A 23,350-nucleotide genomic window follows, 5' to 3' on the forward strand; every position below is an offset into this window, starting at 1 on the left:
CACTTATCCCCCTCCCCTCTCCTCCTACTGTTTTCTTGAGGAGGCAGGAGAGAATGATGGGCCTTTTCCTTTCCCTGACTCCTAAGTACAAATCTGTTATCCAAGGAGATGTTTTTGTCTTCACAGCATATGGAATCTTCTCCATCTGTCAAGTGGGGAATAACCAATCCCCATGTCACATCATGCTGGAATGTACAGAGTGATCAGCACAGTCATAGACAGGTGTGCAGTGTCAAAGTGCCACCTTGGAATAGAGAACAGCCTTAGCAGCTGCATAGCCAGGGAGGTCTAGGTACTTCTGATGGATGAGTCTAATAGCGTGTCTAGGCATATCGTTGAAACTTGCCTACACAGTTAAATCAGTCCTGTCATTAACACTATTGCCAGAGTAAGGGGACCAATTCAGCGTAGCATTCCCCATTCTTTTTACTTTTTTTGTCTGTGTGTTCATGTATGTTGGGATGGGGTGAAGAAGGGTTTTTCAAAAGATGCTAACAAAATGTGAGACCCAGTGCAATATCCTGCCAGGTCACATAGCTGGCTATGGTTCTGTGACTTGCCCTCAGAAATAACCATGCATCTCAGGAGGGGGCATTCATCTTGTTTTCCCAGGGAGCTACTCAAGTGAAGCAGCTCACTACTGTACAAAATTTTCTGTCATCATTACATACCTGACTCATTGTTTTTGCTTCATAATTGAACTTCTCATATGAACTTCTCAGAGTTTAAACTAAACTAATGAATCTATTATTACAAATGGAAGGAAATCTGAGGGCATTATTAAGAAACAAGTTAAGCCTCCAGGGATTGTGTTGCCAGTCCCCACTGTTTGAAATACAGTCTAAATGTGGGTAACCAGTTACTTTGTAGGCTGTTATAGCAGTATGATGGGTAGTTTGGAATAGGGTTGACTAGTTTACTTCTGCTCCCTTTGCTGGCTCTTCAGGAGTAGAACACAAATAATGTTGGTCCTACTGCAGCATGGTGATTGGGCTTTTTTGGCTTAGTTTGTAATTTCTCAGTTGAGTGGGAGGGACTGTTGTCCAGTGGTTAGAGTTGGAAACTGGGAATCAAAGATGCTGAATTCTGTTCCTGACTCTGCTACTGACTCACTGTATGACCTCAGCAGAGTCACTTCAACATTCTATGCCTCTCTTTCTCTTGTGAACTGGGTATAACGGTGTTTAAAGTACCTCCTAGCCATGTTGTGAAGACTAATAGTGGTAAAGTGGTAAAGTACCTCTCACCCCAAACTTTGCGGAGCTGTTTGGAGGCAGGGTTTTAAATCGTATCCCTTAGCCCAATGGCAGAGCCCATGGAGCTATGGGAGAGCAAGCTGGATTCTATTCTATATCATGCATCATCAGTTTTCAGCCAGGTTCTGGTTACAGGATCCTTAGCATTAGTAATGTTGTAAGCAACAGAAACGGCCCAGCTTAATTTCTTAGATCCTATAGTGAGTGGGCACATAGGAACAAATCCTTTGACTTGTGAATTGAGTATATCGGCTATGGAATCACTGAGGGGAGAAAACATTGGGGCCCATCGTGCTAGTTTTATGGTCTTTGGGTATGTCTGCACTGCAGTCGGGAGGTGTGATTATCACACACATAGGCATACCCATAGCTTTGATCAAGTTAGCTCGCTAAAAATAGAGTGTAGCCACTGCGGCAACATGGGTTAGCCAACCAAATACAGCCCTGCCCACAAGCCTGGCTACGTACTTGGGCAGCAGCTAGCCCTTGCCGCTGCTTGTGACACCGTGGGTACACTGCTATATTTACACGTGCTGCAGTTCCAGCTCTCCAACTCCCCGTTGCAGTGTAGATATTCCCTTTCCTCTATTTCGCTAGCTGTGCATATAAGTGGCTCCCTAAAGAAAGAAAGAAAGAAAGAGACTCCCTCTTTAAAAGCAAAGAAACCAAAAGAATAAATGAATAATACCCCACTGCGCTCCGTTATGATTCTTTTAGGGAATCCCATCTTTAGGAGGAAAAGATGAAAATCGGAACTCCAAAAAAGAGAAGCAAGGGAAAGCTCAGATCATTTTTCACTGCCAGGACTGCAGTGTACAATTCATCGGCAGGCATTATTACCTGGTGAAAAAATTTGTTTTGCAACTGAGCCTGAGTCCTCATAAATCATTAATGCCTGGCTAAGCACAGTATGAGCATTACAAATATACTGAGAATAAGGATACATTCTGATATAGCCTTGTATCCAGTACTAATGCCTGCTAGTTATTTAGTAATACAAAGGGGGTCTCAACAAGGAAGATCAATGAATCAATGGAGCTTCCTGACTTTCTCCTTTCTTCCTTCTCTTTTCTCCCTGCCTTGTCTCACTTTGATTCAGAAACTGAGCTACATAACAAAAAGGACTGTTCAGGGCGGTCTAATGGGTCAGACGGGAGAGGGGGGAATTATAACCTCAAAATTGCAGTGGCAAAATAGAAGCCTTTCTGCTGCTTCTCAGGATTTGTTCAGGTTTATATTGTTATGAGCCAAACTGAACCTTTGCTGCAGACCTGTGTTTTGTGATTTGCATCCCTTAATGAATGCGTGAAGTATACTGCACAAGTAAATCCTGCTTGCAAACAATGTAGACAGAGAGTCTAACAGCTACAGGGTTGGGTGTAATCAATGAGTGCTGTGTAAAGCCCAAGTAATCAGGCTTTACACGATGTATTGTGTAGGGTCTCAGGCACTTAAAAGCAACCATCCCAAATATGGGGAACAGCCCCTCAGTAGCCTCTGCTCCAGCCTGTGAGGAGGTATAGTGGTTGAATTCTGAATCCTAGTGTGAAGGAGTTCTTGGCCATGGTCATGGATCCAGTGACTCCCATCCCTGTTGTCTTTAATCTGTCCACAGGTGTAGGCATTGCTGCCAGATCCCACACACCTTCCATCCCAGCATGTTCAGAATGGTATTAAGTACCACCCACCCGCCCAGTCTGAAGGAGCGGCAAAGGTCCGCATGGTTGCTCTACCTGCAGCCCCCTTATCTTTCAACATCATAAATCTTGACTTAGGGGATTGGAGTGCCTGACCCTGTGCACAAGAGTAAGCTTTATTCTGTCTGACTGTATCGAAGGAAAAGATGTACCGAACTCAAAGGATCCATCTCCTTTCCCATTACCTGGATCTCTTATATGTGGAGGATTTTTTAATGGCTAGGCTATGTAGATATGGCTACTGGGGAAAGGAAGGAGGATTGACTAGGCGATTAAGAAAGGCAGAAGTGTAGAGAAAGGAGGAAAGGAAATTGGATGGGGAAATTTGAAAAAGAGATACAGAAAACAAAGGATGAAATATATAGGAGAAGAGACAGAATCAGAAAACATGTTTGAAGGAGAAAATGAGGTGTAAAGGTATAAAATGACAGAAAATTGGTCTGAGGAAGATCCAGTTACTGAAAATTAGAGAGGAAAAGATTGAGCAGATCTAGCAAAATGTGGTGTACATATGAAGAGAAAAGGGAAATTAAAAATAACAAAAAACCCAACATGTTTAAAAATAGCATCTAAAGATGTTCTTGTGGAACCAAAGACCTCGGTCACTTAGGCCTATTCAGGCAAAACACCCATTGGTGCCCTTGGATTTTCAGCAGGGTTTTTGACTGAACAACGCCTGCAGGGTTCAGGCCCAGCTCAAGCTTTGGCCCATGTTCTAGAGTCTATCATCAAATGTTTGCCACAAGCAAAAGCTTAAAACTTCTCTAGATAAGAGGGAACACTTTCATCCCCATTTAAGTTTTGCATTGGCTTGAGCAATAGTGTTATGTTTTAGTTTAAAAGAATGTGTTAAAAATAGTCCATGGTGTAGCACCCACAGGACAGAGTGGTATATTTTCCTCTATTATAGATCTGACACAAGCCTACTGTTATTTCAGTGCCCTCTCTAATGATCTGCTTGCTCTCCAGAGAATGCTGACCCATTTCAACGCATAGTAATTAGCCTTTCAGACACTACTGTGTTTCCATTAAATAGATATAAATGTGCAAGGTGACATTTGTTTACTTAGTCCTGAAAAATGTTCACCACAGATGTTGGGGTTTGGGTGGATTTCAGTTTGCTTTTTAATGTAGCAGTTGAGTATTTGCATGCTTTTTTGTTGCTGTGGGATAACTGAGGCTTCTCTAAAATGACACTTGTTTGATGAGTTTCATTTTAGAGGCAGAAGAAACATGACTACAGCATAAGATTATTTGGTCCTGATTCTCTTTTACACTAAGGCCCCTTTATATCACTCTGCAATATAGTGGGCATAAATACAATTATAGCCCTTTAAGATGCCTTTACACTGTAAAGGGGGCTTGCATGTGAATGAGAATTGGACCCTTTAGATGTAAAGATCTATCTGAAAATGGATCTGTACATGATTTTATGATGTTTGAGGAAATGAGGATGTTGACCTATTGCAAATATATATATATATATATGTGTGTGTGTGTGTTTGTGTGTGCACGCACGTGTGTGTATATGTGTGTGTGTATATACAGATATAGATATAATGTGCATATATAGATAGATGTGTATATATAAAACACATTAATATTAAAGTCAGTTTTATCATCTTGATCACTGTCTTCAACCCCGCTACTCCCCCTCAACTTAACTGTATGTTATTTGTCCTGCTAATTATTCTGGTCTCCAATCTTAGTGAAAGGCTTTCACCTAAATGATCCAACAGGCGTATAGAACATCTAGGTTGCTTAATAGTTCACATTCACATATGAAGACATGTGGCATGCTGTTATTTCATTCTCTCAGTACCGAGAGGCTGTGTGAGAGGAGGCATCATGAGAGGTAGGTGCTTACTGCAGGACAGAAATACTTTCAGAGGTTATTTTTGTCATTGTGAATCTCTTGTGATGTGCGAAAGTTGATTGTTGCTGTAAATGAAGCTATCAAAGGCTACAAATTAAAAATGCTGAAATGGTGAAAATCCTCTGAGTGTAAAAAATGGGAAATAGTTAAAAAAACAATAATTTACTCTCTCTCTGATTTTTTTTTTTAATCATAAGAATGCTGTTAAAAGATTGGCTTAACATATTACATTGTCACCTATAGTGTAAAGATATTTTATGAGCTGCATTGATAATCCTGGTTAAACTTTAATACAATATAGTATAACCTAATACTTACAATTAATACTATTGTATTTTGTAGACTGAGAAGCTTCACACATTCTTAGTATGTTTGAGTTTAGGATATGCTGTTTTTGCAGGGTTTGTGGTTTTATTCTTTTGACACATATCCAGTTCATATTACATCAAAATGCTATGTTTTTACTTAATATTATTCCAATACATTCAAAAGTTAGTTGCATTTGGAGAAAAATTATGTAGTTCTCACATTCTGTTATAACAAATTATATTCAACTTTCTGTGGTGATGCGTTATCTGTGTGTCTGATTTGCTGATGCTCGAATTTTTAAATTTTTGTTTTTAACCCCTACAAGTTTAGGATTTTTTTTTATTATTTAGACCTACTGGTTCCTGCTTATTTTTTTTAATACCCAGTTTGTTTATTATTTCTTTGACTGTCAGTGTTGAGCCAGTCTTGCCAACAAACAATATCAAGTGTTTCCTATTTCTCTACTTCTTTACAAGAAAAAAATAAATAAAAACTCTTAATGGGAACCCTGGCACTGTCTGTCTTCTCTGTTCTGCAGAAATGTTGAAGGAGTTGAACCAGCAACGCAGAGCGAAAGAGTTTACAGACCTGAAAATTATTGTTGAAGGCAAAGAGTTTGAAGTCCACCAAAATGTTCTAGCTTCCTGCAGCTTGTATTTCAAGGACCTGATTAAAAGGTTTGCCTTCCTTCCAGCTGTGATCTGGTCTGTTCTTTTGTAGGGCGCATTTGTGTCGCTTTTTTCTTCCCCTCTCTTGCAGGTTTATGAAGATTGAATCTCCTGTCACAGAGCCAGTAGCCATTCTTTCCACCTCCTTTGAATGTATTTTCAAACCGAGACTCAGATCCATTTGTTACACATCTGACTCATACAGTGTAATTATTTCTGATCAGTAATGGCCTATTTTGGCTGAAGAATGTGTTCCATCACTAAGAATTCTAAGCTTAAAACAGAACTATTAGTAGTAATCCAGACCACATGATAGAACTATTGCTATCAATATTTTAAAGGGATTCCATTACATAGTACAAAACTTTATCCTTCAGGCTACAGTAAGCCATAAGCTTTCCTGTGAATGATGCTGAAACTTCATAACAATAAAGTATTTAGACAATGTTAACCCCTTCAGCCCTGAAATCTTTGTCACATGCCATGTGTGGCACTTAGGAGAAAGGGGGTTAATATTTATAAAAATATTATTTGGGGCCTTTTTAAAGGCAAAAAGTCAATTGGCAAATTTTCATAGGAAAAATTGGAAAGAGACAATGTTAGATTAAAAATATAACTCAGTCTGCATGTTAGACTAAGAGGAGTTTTTCTTAAGCAAACACTGCTTTAGCTTAGAGTAGATGTAATATGTACATTTCTAAACCTCATGTCTCCGCCTTTGCATTCCCCACCCCCAGTTTCTAGCTGATTGATTCTAAACAGTGCATGATAATCTTTTTTTTCCATTACATTGATTTTTCAATTTGTATGCTTCATATACTCGATAGGAATAAATTGGTGCTTTCATATTATTAGTAAGTTAGAGTAGCAAGAAGGGAGGGATAAAAAAAACTACCACCAGGATAACTTTCATTTTTCTCTCAATCATCAGCAAATTAATGCAGCTGCTGATTTTGCCTTGCAGTATTTTCCTAAGCAGACTGAGCCTGGACTGTGCTAAAAAATGGAATTACAGAACATTTTGCTTGCTTTCAAATTCTGTATTTAAATTTTACCAACTAACACAATAGTGATGGTGTTTTATTTCAGGATGGCATATTGGCTGGTATCTCCTTTTCAGTGTATTATGTCCTTTTGCACAAAGCTGTTTTTCTAATTGTGCATATATATTACATTACTATGATATAATTGTGCTTGACTGCCTTATCAATTATTCATAAAAAATATGTTGGCCTGGTAGCTTGTTATTTTCCCTCTGTAAACCTAATGATTGCTAGCTCTAGCTATGATAGATCTCTTTTCTGTCCTTTTTCTCCTGTCTGCTCATTATCACTTGCTAGTTAACGCTACAGTATATGCCTCTCACAGAGATAAGGTATTCAGTCTATAGGGAAAGGAGATCTTAGACATCATTTATAGAAACCCAGTAATTGATTGGCCAAGGCGTGTCATTTGGATTTGACTGTGAAGACGTTGGTTCATCTACAAAAGTCATCAGGCACCATCTATTTCTAGAGAGACTCTGGGGAGGATTGTAATTTAGTTGTCGAACGGAGATGAACCATAGACTGAATGCTGATTTAACAGAGCAATCATTAAAAAAAAAAAAAGTCTTAAATGCAGTTCTCCTCTGAAAAGTGACTCTGTGAAAGTGGAATCCTGGAGTTCCACGCTTGTCTCTCTGTGACTCATATCAGACTCACTCAGTTTCCAACTGAAAAAGGTGGCTGTTTATTCCCCCTGAACTGCAGGCTCTGAAAACTCAACCAGGAATTTGAAAGTCAGCTTGTGTTCTTTTCCTTCTCACACATCTGCAGCAGTTGTAAAGTGTTCTCAGGTCAAATTCTGACCTCAGTTAGACCATTTCAGCCCCACTGTCTTCAATATATGGCCTCACTCTCACTCATGTAACCTTGATGAATGCTTATGGGGCTACACAGGGGGATCCAAGGCAGCAACATTTTTATTACTGGTGATGACACTTGAATAGGGAGGAACCCACCTTGATGCCAGGTTGAGTTTTCAGGCTGTCTGGTGGGGAAAATAGGAAAAATAAATGTTCACCTGTTGAATGTGCAAATTGGTGCTAGAGTCTTTGAGAGACCTTAAACCTGGGACCCTGAGGTGCCATTTTAAAGATGCACTTTTCAGGGACCCCATGGAAGTTAATGGAGTTGAGGACACTTAACTTGCAAGAGGCAATCAGCACCTTGTGGGAGCATGCCCTTAGTAATATAAAATCATGACAGTTCACAATGGCAGTATATTTATAAATATAGCATGTTTAGAATGTTCTCTTGATAATGGTCACCTGTTGCTAACAGCTCCTTTGAGGAAAGATGAAACACAGATCACACGTAAAGCTTAATGTGATTTATATTGCACTCTTTCTATTATCATAAAAATAAAAACAGACACAGTTGGATTAAGTGGCTGAAGAATAAGTAAATGTCTTTGTATTTCCTAAATATTTATATAAAGGACATTGAGTTCAGTGGTACAATAGATATAAGATCTGATTCTGCTCCAGCTGAAGTCAGCAAGAGTTTGGTCCCTGACTTCAGTGGGAACAGGATCATCCCCATAAAGATGCTCTGGGTATGTGTCTACATGTCCCCGTGGATATACATGTTTGCAAAATACCTTTCAGTGTACTTGCATCATATATCCTGTACTATGGACAAACTACTGCCCTAACACATCTGGTTATCTGCATCTGATACCACTGGGTGTTGTAGGTGAATATCTGAAGGCAGAATAGCAAGTTTCAGAGTAACAGCCGTGTTAGTCTGTATCCGCAAAAAGAAGAACAGGAGTACCTGTGACACCCCAAATGAGTAAAAACGGAATGTTAGAAAATAATTAAGGCCAATTACAACAATGTCTTTAAAGGATAAATCCAGCACTCAGACTCAGTGTACCACATTGTAATGAAAAAGACAGTCAGATTTGACTGACCCAAAACTGAATATACATTTTAAAACAAACATTAATTTATTTATATGCCATTAAAATATTTAGATTTTCAAATAAAAACATATTGTTCTCCTGATCCTAGAAGATCTGTTGGTTCTTAAAAATGGCTTGATCCTGTAAGGTGCTGAGCCCTCTAGCCCCACACCAGCAAAGCACTTAAGAGCATGAGTAGTCCCATTGACAATGTACTTACAATTAAACACAAGCTTGTACGCTTTGTTGGGTGAAAGCTAGAGTGCACCGGACCAAGCCCAAGTTGTGCTTTCAGCCAATATTTAAAAAAAAAAAACAAAAAACAGACTCCTATGCTGAACAACCCAACAATAACAAGTCAATAAATTGGGCTTCTTCACTGTCTGGCATTCTTTCCCCATCCTGCTGCTATACCTATATGCTTCATTCCTACAAGCAGGCAGCATATTGAAATGTGTCTGAACTCTGCTCCAGGTTTCTTGTACCCTCCATGCTCACAAGAATGAAGCAGACAGGCAAAGCAGAAGGATTGGGTGAGATGTGTGTGCCCTCAAACCAAAGCACAGCTGGCAGGCCTAATTATATTACTATCATTCTTATGCCCCTTTACTTTGTAGCTTTCTTAAACATCAAACTCTTGGAACAGACTTACTACTCTTTATGTTAAATTTGTAAGGATTTTTTTTCTTGGTGACTCTTTTGGCTAATGTTTAGAACTTTCCTCCTGAAAGAGATGTATTTCATTACTTGATCTTATCACTTGCTCCTAGAGCTGGTGCTAAGATAGACAGCATGTTCAGCCCTTGTTGGAGGGAGTCCTCTGGCTAATCAGGTGGCATTACTCAAGATCCTATTCAGACTTGGCCAACAGGAGGTTACTGCAGTAGACGACCTTGAGGGTGAGCGAATGTTAAACAAGGGTGAGAGGTGGAGAAACAGGAGGATCCCCTGTAACCTAAATAATATCCACATATCTTGTATGTGTGCATTGGAGTTGGCTCCTAACAGATACCCCAAGCTGAATTCTTTCCAATTATGGAAGTGAGGTTGAAATGCAGACCTGAACCTGAGTTTTGTGGCTCTGGCTCAACCCGTATGTGTATGCTATATGTGTGTATATGTCAGATACATCTGTGATCATCTTTACATGTCTAGAGAGAGACCAGAATCCAAACAGCCCTCCCTCCAACTTTGACACACACACACCATATATTTTTATGGGGGGTTAGAGGGCATGTTTCAAAATCCAAATCTTAATTTTTACATTGGGCTCCATCTCTATAATAGGCCAAACCAAAACCCCATACCCAAGCATCCCTCCCCTCCCAACTTTGGCAAGGTTGTCCACATTCCAGAACCAGATTTTACAGCTTCATTTGTAACTAGAATTCCTTGTTTTGACTGTGTGTATGTTTCTTTGTTTTGATTGTGTGTGTGTCTGGAAGAAAGGGATGGAAAATCCAATGATGTGGTATAATGTTTTTAAACTGCATCCTAAGTAGACAAATACAGCTGCCATATAAATGGAGTGTATGATGCTTCTAAGGCAAAGTGAACTTCACCGGGGCTCTTTAATTAGCTTTATTTTTTTTTCTAAACCCCAAGTCCTGGAATCCTTACCAAATTCACATTGATAGGAAGCTCTTGGCTTAAAATCCCTTTCTTGGCCCAAATACTGGCTCTTATAAGCAAACCTCAGAGTTGTATTTCTTTGTGAGGCAGCAGTACAGAGAAGTTCAGATAGTATTCTGTACCTTTTAACTGTTCAAGATTTGCTTTTAATGATGCTCTTAACTTTGTAGCCCTGAGGGCTGGCTAATTCCAGTAGCGTACAGCATAAAATACACACAGCAGGAGATTAGATCACAAAGCCAAGAATTTTGATGGAACATAATCTGGCAACACTCTGGTCCTCTTTCTTTTCCAAAGGAGCAAAGTCACTTTAGTTCATGACTAAATTGTTTTTCCAGGACAGCCTGCATCTTTTCTCTGTTGTTTTGTTTTTCTAAAATGGGGTAGCAGGTCCTCTTTCTGTATCTGGGACCTGGGTCCTAAAGCTAGAGAGATAATTTTGGACTGTTAGGGCCAAATTCTGCTTTCTCTTGCACCCTTGTAAATCCAGTGTGACTTCATTGAAGTCATGGGAGTTACTCTGGATTTACACCATTGTAAAAGAAGGCAGAATTTGGTTGCAAGAAGGAGAAATCTGCCTCTCTCCATCTGAAACAGTATGACAAAACTGCAAAAGCATTCAGGTGTCTGGAAAACAGACTGTCTGGTTTGTGTTTACCTTATGAGAAGCCAAAAATGAGAAATAGCAGATGAAAATAAAATCCACTCTTAGCAACCCCTTCCTGTTTTGCTTCTTATCAAGAACTTTTGCTTTTAACCCCAGTTGAGAAGTCGGGAGCATATCTGCACCTGTCTCTTTCAGCTTCCCTGTAAAGATAAAACGTTTGTGAAAGTAAATCCTTCCTTTATTTTTTTTTATTTTATTTTTTTTGAAAGAGGAGGAGAAAGTCTTGAAAATCAGATACGTTTTTCAGGTGCAATCAGAGATGTACTGTCCATAGAGGGATATCATCAGTCGTTTCTGTTAAACCATTTATGGGGCCTATGAAAAAGGAAAGTTTAATGGAAAGTACAAAGTGTACTGTTCCTTTGCTGCGAAGGTTCAAGTAATGCTATAAATGCCTTTCCTCTTAAACAAGTAACTCATAGCTACAGTATGTTGGGCTTGAAATACTGCCATGGGAAGTAGATTTATGCTCCTACAAGTGGCAGTCATTGCTGTTCTCCTGCCGTTTGTATTTTGTTAAGCAGCAGCAACACTCACACCCTAATGTCACAGCTGGCCGCTAGGGTTTGATACTACGCAGCTGCCAGGCTCTGAAAAACATGTTTTCACTGAGCAGAAATTTACATGCTTCACTATGAACAAACTGCAGGTTACAAATACTTAACTGTGCTTCTGAACCAAAGGGCCAAGGAACTGACACAGAGTCCAGAGCAGACGTTTCAGTGTGACTGTATTCAGCCAAGCAAACGCAGTCGTGGATTGGTGGGGTGACAGGCTTACTCTTGATGCTTGCTCTGCATTGGCAGGCAGATAAATTCATTCTGTTTTGAAAGACAAAACCTGGCAAGTGAGGCAGGGCAGGTCCATCTTGAAGCTCAGGCTATGGCGTGGAAATCAAGCATCTGCCTCAGGACAGTTCCAGCTTGCAGAGGTACCATGCAAAATCACTTAATCTCAGCCTCCTCTCTCTCTTTGGTAGGCAGGGGCTTCTCACTCACGTAATTTCTAGACAGAACTACAAATCCTACAAATCCAAGAAATGACAGACTAATCACTCTCTTGCCCTCACTCTGGCTAGACTTATCTGCAAGCCACATTGCTGTCATGCAGCCGCTCGGAAGACACTGATTCGTGTGACCTAGCTATATTTACTTACATCTCAGGGCCCAGTCTGGGCTTGACTGTGTTGTGGACTTGCAATTTACCAGCAACGGGGAAGAGTTATGTTACAAGAGCCAGTTCAAGCTAAATGGATCAAAGACAGATAGGCAAAAACTGCACAGTCCAGGGACTGGAACCACGCTGTGGTTTTTGGCCACCCCCCAAAAGCTTATCTTGACCTAAAATTAAAATAATCAAATATGATGGTTCAGGATGCTAGAAGGTAGCTGTAGAGGGTCAAGGATGACTCTGACCCTGCCTATGCCACTTGTGTTTACAACACTGCACAAGTTCATTTTGAGGTGGGATTTATTTATTTATTTTTGCCTTTCTTTAACATCCGGTATTGGCCACTGCTGGATTAGAATACTGAATTTACGTTAATGATATGATCAGCTTTTGCCAAATCCTTTGTTCCTGTTGCACGAAACACTGATGAGCAAAATGTGCAGAGCAGTCCTTGAAGTTTTGCTATAGGTAACAAATCCCCAGTACCAATAATAGGAGATACGTGAAAACACACTACCTGTTACGTGGTATAATACCTTTCACTTATATATTTCTTAAAAGTACTACATGCCTCTTCTAAGGGTTTGCCTCTACAGGGACACTCAGAAAAGTGAATTAAGCTAAACCAATTAAGGCCACTTTAATTTTGAATTAGAGTGCCCACACAAGGATCTAATGCAGTTTAACTAATTCACTTTAAATTCACACATTTAGTTAATGCAGATTAACTTTCCTGAATGTCCCCATGTAGACAAGGCTTAACTGTATTACAAAGATGTAACTGTAAGACCCTATATCAAAGAGCTAGCACCTTGCAAAATTCATTCTAATCCTTGAAATGCCAATTAGGGCCTTAGGGCTACTACCTTAATATAAATACGTAATCATAATAATTAATAAATAATTATTCCCCCCAGCGTTGAAAGGGAGCCTTAGATATACCTACATAAACACTTGTGTAAATTTCACCACATCCAATGAAATAGATTTGTTATTATTTGTATAATGCCAACTGTGTAGTAAGCTGTTTTATTATTGTGCAGTAAATATGATCAGAAGAGATCAGATCTGAGTGGGATGAGGGGAACCTTTAGTTTTTAGAATTAACTTCTTGCCGGACATGACATTTATTTTTAATTCTTCTTCCTTTGTCTAAAATCCCCAAAGCAAAATTTTTGTTCCTCAATATATTTTGCTGTTTTCTTTTCAAATAAGGCTTTTGCAAGTATGTTGGTGCCCAGACTCTTAAATCTGTGGCCCAGTTTTTCATTACTCCACAAGTAGGGACTCACTTTGTCCCCAGGCCCTAGCAAAAGAGTCCAGAGACAGCAAATGTTGCTCTTCCAAGAGCCATTGGCTCATTCTCTTGCCACTTGTTTAAGCTGACCTCTTGAAGCTTGTCTGTTTCTTAAGTCTCAGCAGGGAGGCAGATTTATATTTCAGTCTGTGATCTCAGCTACTATAGCATTACACCCTTCAACTGATCCTGGCCTTGCCTTTTTTGAAGCAGCCCGTATAGAGCAATTAGATCATGTTCCATCTTGGAATAGCCTTAAAAGCATATATGAGATTTGCCTCGTTTGTTTGTTTGTTGTTTTGTTCTGGCCATGTCTCTTGTTAACAAAAGCATTTGTTGTTAATCGTATAGTTCGTCTTGGTCTAAAATTATCATTTGTCTGATTTGTGGATGGTGCATTAGGAGAAAATGCCCGATACACAAACAGATTTACACCCATGGAACTCCACTGACTTTACTGGGGATTGAACAGCTGCAAACTGAGAGCATTTGGCCCCTGGTATGCCAAACCAGCCTTGCCAAATTCTATTTGCCTGGAGCAAGTAATAACATTATCTGCATCAATGTCATGGTGAAGCATGGACAAGTAGATTTTGTGCCTGGTCAGGTAAATTTTCATGATGAATTTGCAAGGCTGTGTTTAAACACTAATTTATTTAATCTCATGATTTTGCTAGTTCTTTACCCTAATCACACTATAGCATCATTACAGTACGTGTTTTTCTTGTTTCATGAGACAGATGGATAGTAACTCAGGCTCCAGATAATATTTATCTCTGAGATAGCGTAAAGAAGGCAGAGATTTGCAAGTTAGTACATTTTGATATCGATAAAATAATTCCAAAAGAGAAGCCATGCTAGGGTATAATTTATTTTTAAAAAATCCTATATAATAGAATATCCTCCGCCTTATGGCACATGTATTGCAATGATGTTGCTCTATAAATGTCCCTTGTTGTCATCATTTACATGACTGATTATCCTGCAGCTGTATAAACTCTAGTAACTCAGTAAATAATGTGTGACCACAGTGTGTACATGCATCTTGGGGTCTGTGTTGTGTAAATCCATGTTGTGTTTGTGTATCTGTACATTTATATCTCATGATGAGCCTATAATTATACAGAATCGTAAATCAAGCTCTTAGGCATGAAACATTGCTTTCCATGCAGAGTACAATATCTGTTCTCTACTTAGCTAGAGGTAAGCTATACATGTCATTAAGCTTCTTTTTTGTTTATCCCAAGATAAACAGACATGTGACTTTGAACCATTTAATAATTTTGATGATGAAAAGTCAAACAGTGGACAGTTAGTATGCAGCAATGCTGCACTTTGTTTTTATTTGTCTGGAGTTTCAGTACCTCCAGGATTATGTTCCACAGTAACCAAGATATTCCGCCTAAATTGTGTAGACTTGAACAAAAGTTTTTAATGAGCACATAACTAACAGACTCTTCAGCCTCATGAGAAGCTGCCAATCCCAGTCTAGTGTTCTCTATTTGGTAATCAAAACAATTTGACAGAGATAAAAAGAATTAGCTGTTCTTGGTTTAAGTGCTTCATCTCATATTCTAATCTTGGATTTCCTGTTTCCTTTAGACTCAAACAAAGTGTCCAGGGAATGAAGCAATTTAATTTCTGATTTTTTTTTTATCCCGTTAGCATAGGTAGCAAATGTTTTGCTCTAGTGAAATGAGAAAAGAGAACATTTGCTCTTATATTAATTATGTCCCTCACTATGAAACCAAAACCAATAAGAACAGAATGTCACAGTACATTTAGGAGGTGGAGCAGAAGCTGGAAGTTCATTAGGTAGTTGGATATAGAAGACAGCAATCCTAAGGGCCATATACTACAGTCTGTGTGTGCAACTTCCAGCCACACCAATGGCATCGGGGGGGTGGGGGGGGCAATATCATGGCTCTCGGATGCAGGTGTCAACATATGTTGTAAAGAATAGAATGCATGTTCCACTGCCCTCTGGATAGAATCAAAACTGCTAATTTGTTTGGGCCACAAGCCCTATTATGTTAACAGAAATCTCCTTTAGCACAAACCGTAGAGGCATGTGCTTTTCAAATACAGGGGTATCTGAGTTCTATTGCCATTAAATTCCAAGTGGCCAAGATGTGCAGGATAATGATCAATAGGGAAGTCAAAGATGCCCACAATAGCTGAATCTATCTGATAGAAATCAATTTAATTTTCTTGGCTGGTTAAATTTTGTTTGTTTGTTGATTTGTGATGGGCCCTGGATAGAAACAGAGAAAGAGGCAGACTCTAAACACTGCATGCTGGTGGGGTTGTGAGGGGTGTACAATACCAAAAATGTCTTTATTTTTAGGTTAAACTTTTATTCGGTGCCCATTTTCATAGGGAGAAGCTGTGATGTATGACATGCGTTTGAGGTTGCACCCCATGTAGTCATACTGCTTCAGACGTGAAAAGATGTCACTGAAAGGTCTATTAGTCTCCCTGTTCACATACAGCATGATGAGGCAGTGTGGGATAAAGTTTAACCAACTGTTCCGAGTCAGAAATGTACATTTACATAAAGCGTTTTGCATTATTCATGTGCATTCCTTGCAGGCGGCTCCATTTTGAATATTTTGAATTTGTTTTATGCAGTGTTGTTGTAGCCGTGTTGGTCCTAGAATATTAGAGACAAGATGGGTGAGGTTAGTCCAATAAAAGATATTACCTCACCCACCTTGTCTCTCTGAATTTGCTTTGACTTTTATTGTGACTGTAGCTTGTAAACAGTGAGAACTGGTTTCTCCACTGCTCATAGGTAGCTTTTCACATTTGAAGTGAAACTGAGTAAGATTGTAGCCAACTCTAAGAGGCAACCAGACCATTAGTCAATCAAAACAGTTTTGCAAGCCAGTTAGAGGCAACAGTATCGTTGTCTGTAAATTGATGAAGTGAAATACTAGGAGAACTCCGTATATAAGGGGACTTCAGCTGGAGTCTAAATGCTGCTTTGACACTCAAAAGCATCTCGTTATAAAATTTTTCGTACTGCATCACAGAAAGGTTATGTTAAAAAGAACCTCTTAATAAAATGATGCAGTGAAGTTATTTTATATAATACACCAAGTGCATTAGCTCATGAATAGAATTTATTTTTATATATATATGTATTCAACTTTATTCAGGAGATGATGAAGAAAACTTAGTTATGTCTGTACTAAGCATGAAACACTAGTGCTGATGTTTGTCTATGTGTGCTGGATCTCAGGAAATGCATTTCAAGGACAAAATTACTGGTAATACCAAGAATTCAGTGTGTGTGTGTGTAAGTAAGTAAGTAAAAAATTTTCCAGAGCACAATCTTGAACATTGCAAGCAAGGATTTTTTCCCCCCTTCTAATATTAATCCTACTTTACCGGTGTGCATTTCTATTAGCTTCCCTATATAGATTAACTCAATGAAAGGGCCAATAACTTTGTTCTTTGGGTTCCAGTTTATAACTGAGATGTCCTTTGCTTTAAAAATCTCCCTGTGCCTATGACCTCTCCAAATTAAGTTATTACATTGAAAGTTGTAACTGAGCTAAGTGGACAGAGCATGCCCAAGGACCCTGGCTTTATTTAGGTAGATCTAATTATCCCAAACAGTAAAAAGTTGTTTTGTTTATTTAGTAACTCTATCTGTGCAGAACTAATATGTGGTTTTGCTTATCTCTTCATTACATTTTGTTTTCACATTTTTTAAGGTCTACAATCACCCCATGGGAGGCTATATGATTTGTAAATCTGAAAAAATTCCCTGACAGCTACAATATAGTTAAGTTGTAAAAGAACTCTCTTAGCTTGTTTAAATATAGACCTAATCTAACCTTTTTGCTGCTTAGCCCAAGATGCATCTTTTTAAAGTTCTATTCTAAATCACTTCCTAATTTTAATGAGTTTATATATCAGGAATTACCGGCTTTTTACTCTAGCTGTTCTCTGAGATTGCAGCAATGATAAAGTAAGGTCTAAAATTGTTTATTACACATTATTCTTTAGAAGCAAAACTTTTTGCCCCCAGTGGCTGTTGGAAGAGTTATTGATTTTCTGTCACAATGTGAAATGTTTGACCTTTATAATATGAGCGATGATTGGAAGGCCCATAAAATGACATTGTTCCATTTAAACTTTAGAGTTCACAGAGCAAATAGCAAAATGTGCCTTGTTTAACTATGTCCATGGACCTAAAACATACATTACCCAGCTTCAAGCTAGAATAAAATCCTAAGAAGACAGTCTATCAGATGTCCAAAATGCATTGTGTATGTGCATGTTCTTATTTATATCTATAATGAGCTTCCATTAACATGTACTGTGTGTGCATGTGTTTATTTGTGTGCACTTTTGTCAGTTACAGACAAATTCTCCCCAACAGAAGTTTTGCTGTTGACCTCTCTGAGAACAATGTTAGACCATTAGGGTCTCATCTTGCACCCACTGAAGTGAGTGACAAAACTCCCATTGATTATAATCGTGCAGGATCAGACCCCTTGTGCACATATGTTTTTTCACTTGGTCAACTGTGTAAGCACTTACAGCAGGGCTAAATTCTCCTCGTGGTTATATTTGTGCAACTTCCTGACTTCACTGGGGTTGCACCAATATAACCGAGAGGAGAATATGGCCCACATTTACGAAGTCTGCTAGGTGCATAGAGGATCTTTATATCCCGCTGCATATAAAATAAGAAACACGGGAACCACTTTAAGAATATCATTATACAATACATCAGAGTTAGAAAGGAAATACCTAGGAAAAAGTCTATTATAAAACCATTTCACTAAATCAGACCCCAGAATCCCGTTTCAAACCACACTAATACTCTCTGTGATTTCTCCAGTCATAAGGCAGTCTCCACACACGTTTCTCTTTCTCTGTTTCTTTGAAAACTCACTGTTGATCCCTTAGGACTTGCTTTAGACAATAATCCATCTGGTTTCCAGGCTGAGTAAATCTACAGAGCCCAGGTCATCAGCATGGAAGCCATGCAGGCTTGTTATTTTACTTTGTTGGCTGAACCAGGCCTGTTTTAGTATGCATCCCAAGTAAGTGATGCCTCTAAACCAGTGGTGGGCAATCTGCAGCCTGTCAGGGTAATCCACTGGTGGGCCACGAGACATTTTGTTTACGTTGACGGTACACAGGCACGGCCCCATGCAGCTCCCAGTGGCCTCAGTTCGCCGTTCCCAGCCAATGGGAGCTGCGGGAACGGTGAACCACGGCCACTGGGAGCTGCGGGCGGTCAATGTAAACAAACTGTCTCACAGCCCGCCAGTGGATTACCCTGACGGGCCACGTGCAGGCCACAGGTTGCCCACCACTGCTCTAAGTTGTGCCCCTGTTGCCCAAGCACCACAACATGCTACTTTTAAAGCATCCGAGGCAGAAACTGACACAACTCAGTTTCCATTTCTGGCTGGTTGAGTAATATGAATAATCTCTATTGCTTTGTATTATACTTGCCATAAGTGGCTTTTGTGATTGAACACCTTAGCTTTGTTTTGGTATTTAATCAATTGCAGCAGCCATTTATTGCTTGGTGTATTACAAAGGAAAAGAGATTATAACTTAATTATTCTAAAGACTGACAGGTTGGAGTCGTTGCTTAAATTGGTATTTTCTTTATTCTAATGTCTAATGTCTAAGGCTACTGGTTTTGCACTGTCTGGCCTGTTCACTGCTGCAGTCACAGTCGGTGCACATGATTAGTCACCCAAAGAGCTTTGTTACCATGTCAGTGCACGCACTCACCCCCACAACATTTGCCAGCACAAATGGTATTAATACCGTAGACAATTATTTGCTTGCAACAGGCCTGCCTATCGTACAAGGACTCAATCCTGCCATTGCCGAATGCCATAAAATCCCATTTAAATTAGTGAGTGCTCTGGCCCAGATTGTTAAAGGTATTTTGGTGCAGTAATGCCTAACTGATTTAGGGTCCTAAATCTCATTTTCCAAAAGGGATTTAGGCACTTAAGAGTCTGAATTCCATCAGAATGCCTAAATCCCTTTGGAAAACGAAATTTAGGACCCTAAATCAGTTAGGTGTTGTGCTGCTCAGCACACCAATACCAAATGTGAGCATCTATGCCCAAACATTGAATAACATTAACCAAACCTGCCTGATGAACTCATGTCAAACAGTATGGTAGAGCAAGAGAACTTTTTACCTCAAGGTACTTCAGATACCAGGGAATCCCTCTGAGGCATGGCATCCGAAGAACCTTGTGATCGAAGGTTCTCTTGCTCTATCATTAGGTAGGTTCCGTATCTATACAGACCTAGAGATTAGGTACAGAGGACTGTGAGAGAGAGACTGTATTATGGGCTTCCTCTCAGGGCCCAACCAATCTTTACTTCTCTATCTCATCGCAAGAGGAATTGTAGCCTGAGCAAAATACTGCTTACATGCATGACAGTTCTGAGAGCATACAGCACGCCTGTTAAAAAGTCAGGGTTTAGTACAATGGGTGCATGTTGGGCAGTATAAGCAACCTGCTTAATGTACATGCTTATGCATCTGCTTTTGGAATATGGCATCACCCACAGGCTATGTCCACACAAAGGGATGACCCAGTGTTTAGGGCACTAGCCATGGACTTGGGAGATGTGGATTTAATTTCCTGCACTGACACAGATTTCCTGCATGACCGTGGGCAAGTCATTTAGTTTCTCTGGGCATATCTACACAGTATTTTGGAGTGAACCTCACAGACAGGCCAGCAGGGCTTGCACTAGTGCTCTAAAAATAGCTGTGTACACAGTGCTTTCCAAGTTGCAGTTCAGGCTGGAGCTCAGGCTCTGAAGCCTAGGCATAGGGGTGGGGTTCAGAGCCTGAGCTCCAATCTGAGCTGCATCTTCAAAGTGCTGTCTCTACAGCTATTTTTAGAGGGTTTGCACAAGCCCTGTTAGTCCAAGTCTGTTGACCTGATCTGGGAGGCATGATCCAAAATGCTGTGTAGACATACCCTCTGTAGTTCAGTTCCCCATCTGTAAAATGAGAATAACAGTACTTTGCTTCCTGGCCAGGGTGTTATGAGCATAAAAAGATTGTGAGGTGCTGAATATTTGTGGTAATTGAGGCCATATAAGTACCTTAAATAGAAATATGAAGCAAATTTAAGACTCCAATCCTGCAAAGACTTATGCATGCGCTTAATTTTACTCACTATCAGTACCATTGTATTAAATAGGACTGTTCACATACATAAGCTTTTGTAGGGTCAGGGCCTAAGTATGGCTTGTTCTATTACCTGAAACCATTGTCTAACTCAGAGGTATTAAAAAAAAGTGACAGGGCATGCCTCAAATTTACAGATCCCCCAAGTTGCTTTGTGGATTTTTGTATGTGTTTATGGGGAGATTGGCAGAATCAGAGTATGAATTTTTACAAGGGAAAGAAAATCTGGCCTTGTATACTTTGTCCTCTGGTTCCAGGACTAGAAGGGGATATCTGACCATCAGCTTCTTCACAGCATTGTGAACCTTGAACATGTAGGTTCCCAAGCAGTTGCTAGAAGTGATTCTTGCTTGTATTTAAAGCTGGCCCTGGCCAGTGGATAGTAATGTGACCATTTATTATGAAGAGTTCAGTGGTCTCTGTGATGCACATTGGTGCTGGTCGTGCGGTGGTTTTCACGAGAACTGTAGCAGTGATGGAGTGAGCGGACTTGGATTGTCTGGTCATTAGGAGAAATTAATGTTTCTGTAAGAAGATGCTGAATGGCTCTAACCACTAAAGGAGTTTATTTTCTTACTTTAACAGATTTTCCCCCCATTCTTGACGTTACCAAATTTATTATCATTTTTGTCTTTCAGGTGTTACCTGTCCTTAGTGTTGCAGCTACACCAGCCAACCATGCATTAGGAACTGGGCCCTTATTTTAATATATTACTATTACTTTTTGTCCCATAGTTTCACAAGCACTAATGCACACTTCAAATGCAGGAGATATTTTGATCCCCAAATTGTTTAGCACTTTATGCAGGAAAAATCGTAGACCACAGTCATGAAACTTCCTAGAGGATGGCTGCTGGCTTCCTGTGGCAGAGCTGGTTATTGTTTTCCCACCCCCCTCCCTTCTTTGCTCTAACCATTTTGTCTGTCTATCTTGTCTTGTATTCAGTTTTCAAAGCAATGCCATGAGGGGCTTCCTTTTTTAGTACCTATAAGGGAACAATATATTTTTAGAACAAAAACATAGATATTGTTACATTAACATTGATTGCGGAATCGAGCCAAAAAAAAAAAAAACCCACCAGTTTTTACGATCTTACTATTATTCTGGCTGATAGAAAAGGTCCTTAAATAGATCTCAAAATGCGCATGACATTTAAAATATTATTCCATGTTCTGGATGGGGATATGCTCTTGAAAAACTAGGTGACCTTTTCTCTTGAAATTTAGAATGGTTTTGCCTTACTATGTCATAGTATGCACAAAAGATGAGATGTTAACTCTGACTGTTAAAATGTATTGTTTCCCTTTGAAAGCTAATCCTGGTCCTCATTCTCATTAATGTTGGCTCATTCTTTTCTTTTTCTTTCTTTCTTCCTTTTTTTTTTTGCAACCTTCTTTTGCATGAAAATGCGGAGTAGCAATAAACTGATTTTTTTTTTTGTAAAACTCGCTTTAAGACTCTTCTCTTTCAGATCCAGTTAAAGTCTTTAAGTTCAGTTATTTTAAAATACAATACTCTTCAATTCCTTAAAAATATGGAGAAAGTTAATGAATCAGTTTTCTAGCCCTCACTAATTGGTAAACAACAACAAAAGGGGGATGGCATAATGTCCTGTAAGAATGTCATTGTCTGCTGTTACCAGGTCACCACGAGACAGTAGCAGAGGCGGGGAGAAGCTGGAATTGGCCATGTCAAACCTCACTGCAGAAGTCCTGGAATTACTACTGGAGTTTGTTTATACAGGTTCTTTGATCATAGATTCTGCCAACGCAAAAACTCTTCTGGAGGCTGCCAGCAAGTTCCAGTTTCATACTTTCTGTAAAGTCTGTGTGTCATTTCTAGGTAAGTGTCATCCCCATTCCATCTTGTGAGTTTATAGGCCTTAGGATTTTTTTTTTTTTTTTAATTTCGTAGTTCTGCTAGGAAATTCACGATTAAATGTTATTTGAAACACAATAGAACTTCATTTGTTTGGACTGAGATCTGAACGTAAAATGTTCCCATTGTTGCAGCACTAAACTGATTTACAGTCAGTAAAGTTGTTTGTGCAGCTGAAAAAAAAATCCAGCTGCATTCACATTTTGGATAGATTTTTTGTTCCTGGTATCAGCATCCCATTTAATTTGATGGTTGCACTTTATGCAGACACTGAGTTCTCAAATGCACAGGATGTCCCACTCATATGGTCATTACAGTAGATTACAGAAGCTATGCCAGACTAGGTTTGTTATAACAGTAGATGAATATGGACTCCCCATTAAGGGTCAGAGTCTGCCATTTTCCTGCACCCCTGAAAAACAGATTCTAAGGGTCAGGTGAAAGATCCTTGTGGCCACTGAAGTAATAGTCCTGGCACTCTCCAAAGTCTTATAAATGAGATCCATCTTAACCACAACAAGTAGAATGGTCACACTTTTATATTAAGGTTCCGTTAATAAATGATTAATAGATATTATAGTCAATGGTTATATGTTGATATAGAGTCTCAACAGGAAGATAGATTACCTATAACCATGCCTTATAACCATCTATAACACCTTGTACTGGTATGCCCATAACTACCTATAACACATGGTACTCATTTCTGTGACATGCTTATAAGATCTATTAATGTTTTGTTAACCCTG

The 23,350-nt window shown here is 39.4% G+C and overlaps 1 protein-coding gene across 3 annotated transcripts in view; it reads left to right on the forward strand.

The window, feature by feature from the left end:
- Positions 1 to 23,350, forward strand: part of KLHL29 (kelch like family member 29) — a 553,446-nt gene that overhangs the window by 456,018 nt on the left and 74,078 nt on the right. For all 3 annotated transcript variants that reach the window (XM_054024033.1, XM_054024034.1, XM_054024032.1), the window contains 2 exons: positions 5,677 to 5,815; positions 22,366 to 22,565. In XM_054024033.1, coding sequence (XP_053880008.1) covers positions 5,677 to 5,815; positions 22,366 to 22,565 — 339 coding nt within the window. The remainder of the gene's footprint in view (positions 1 to 5,676; positions 5,816 to 22,365; positions 22,566 to 23,350) is intronic.

This window comes from Malaclemys terrapin, chromosome 3 (genome assembly GCF_027887155.1).
Source record: "Malaclemys terrapin pileata isolate rMalTer1 chromosome 3, rMalTer1.hap1, whole genome shotgun sequence".
NCBI classification, from domain to species: domain Eukaryota; kingdom Metazoa; phylum Chordata; order Testudines; family Emydidae; genus Malaclemys; species Malaclemys terrapin.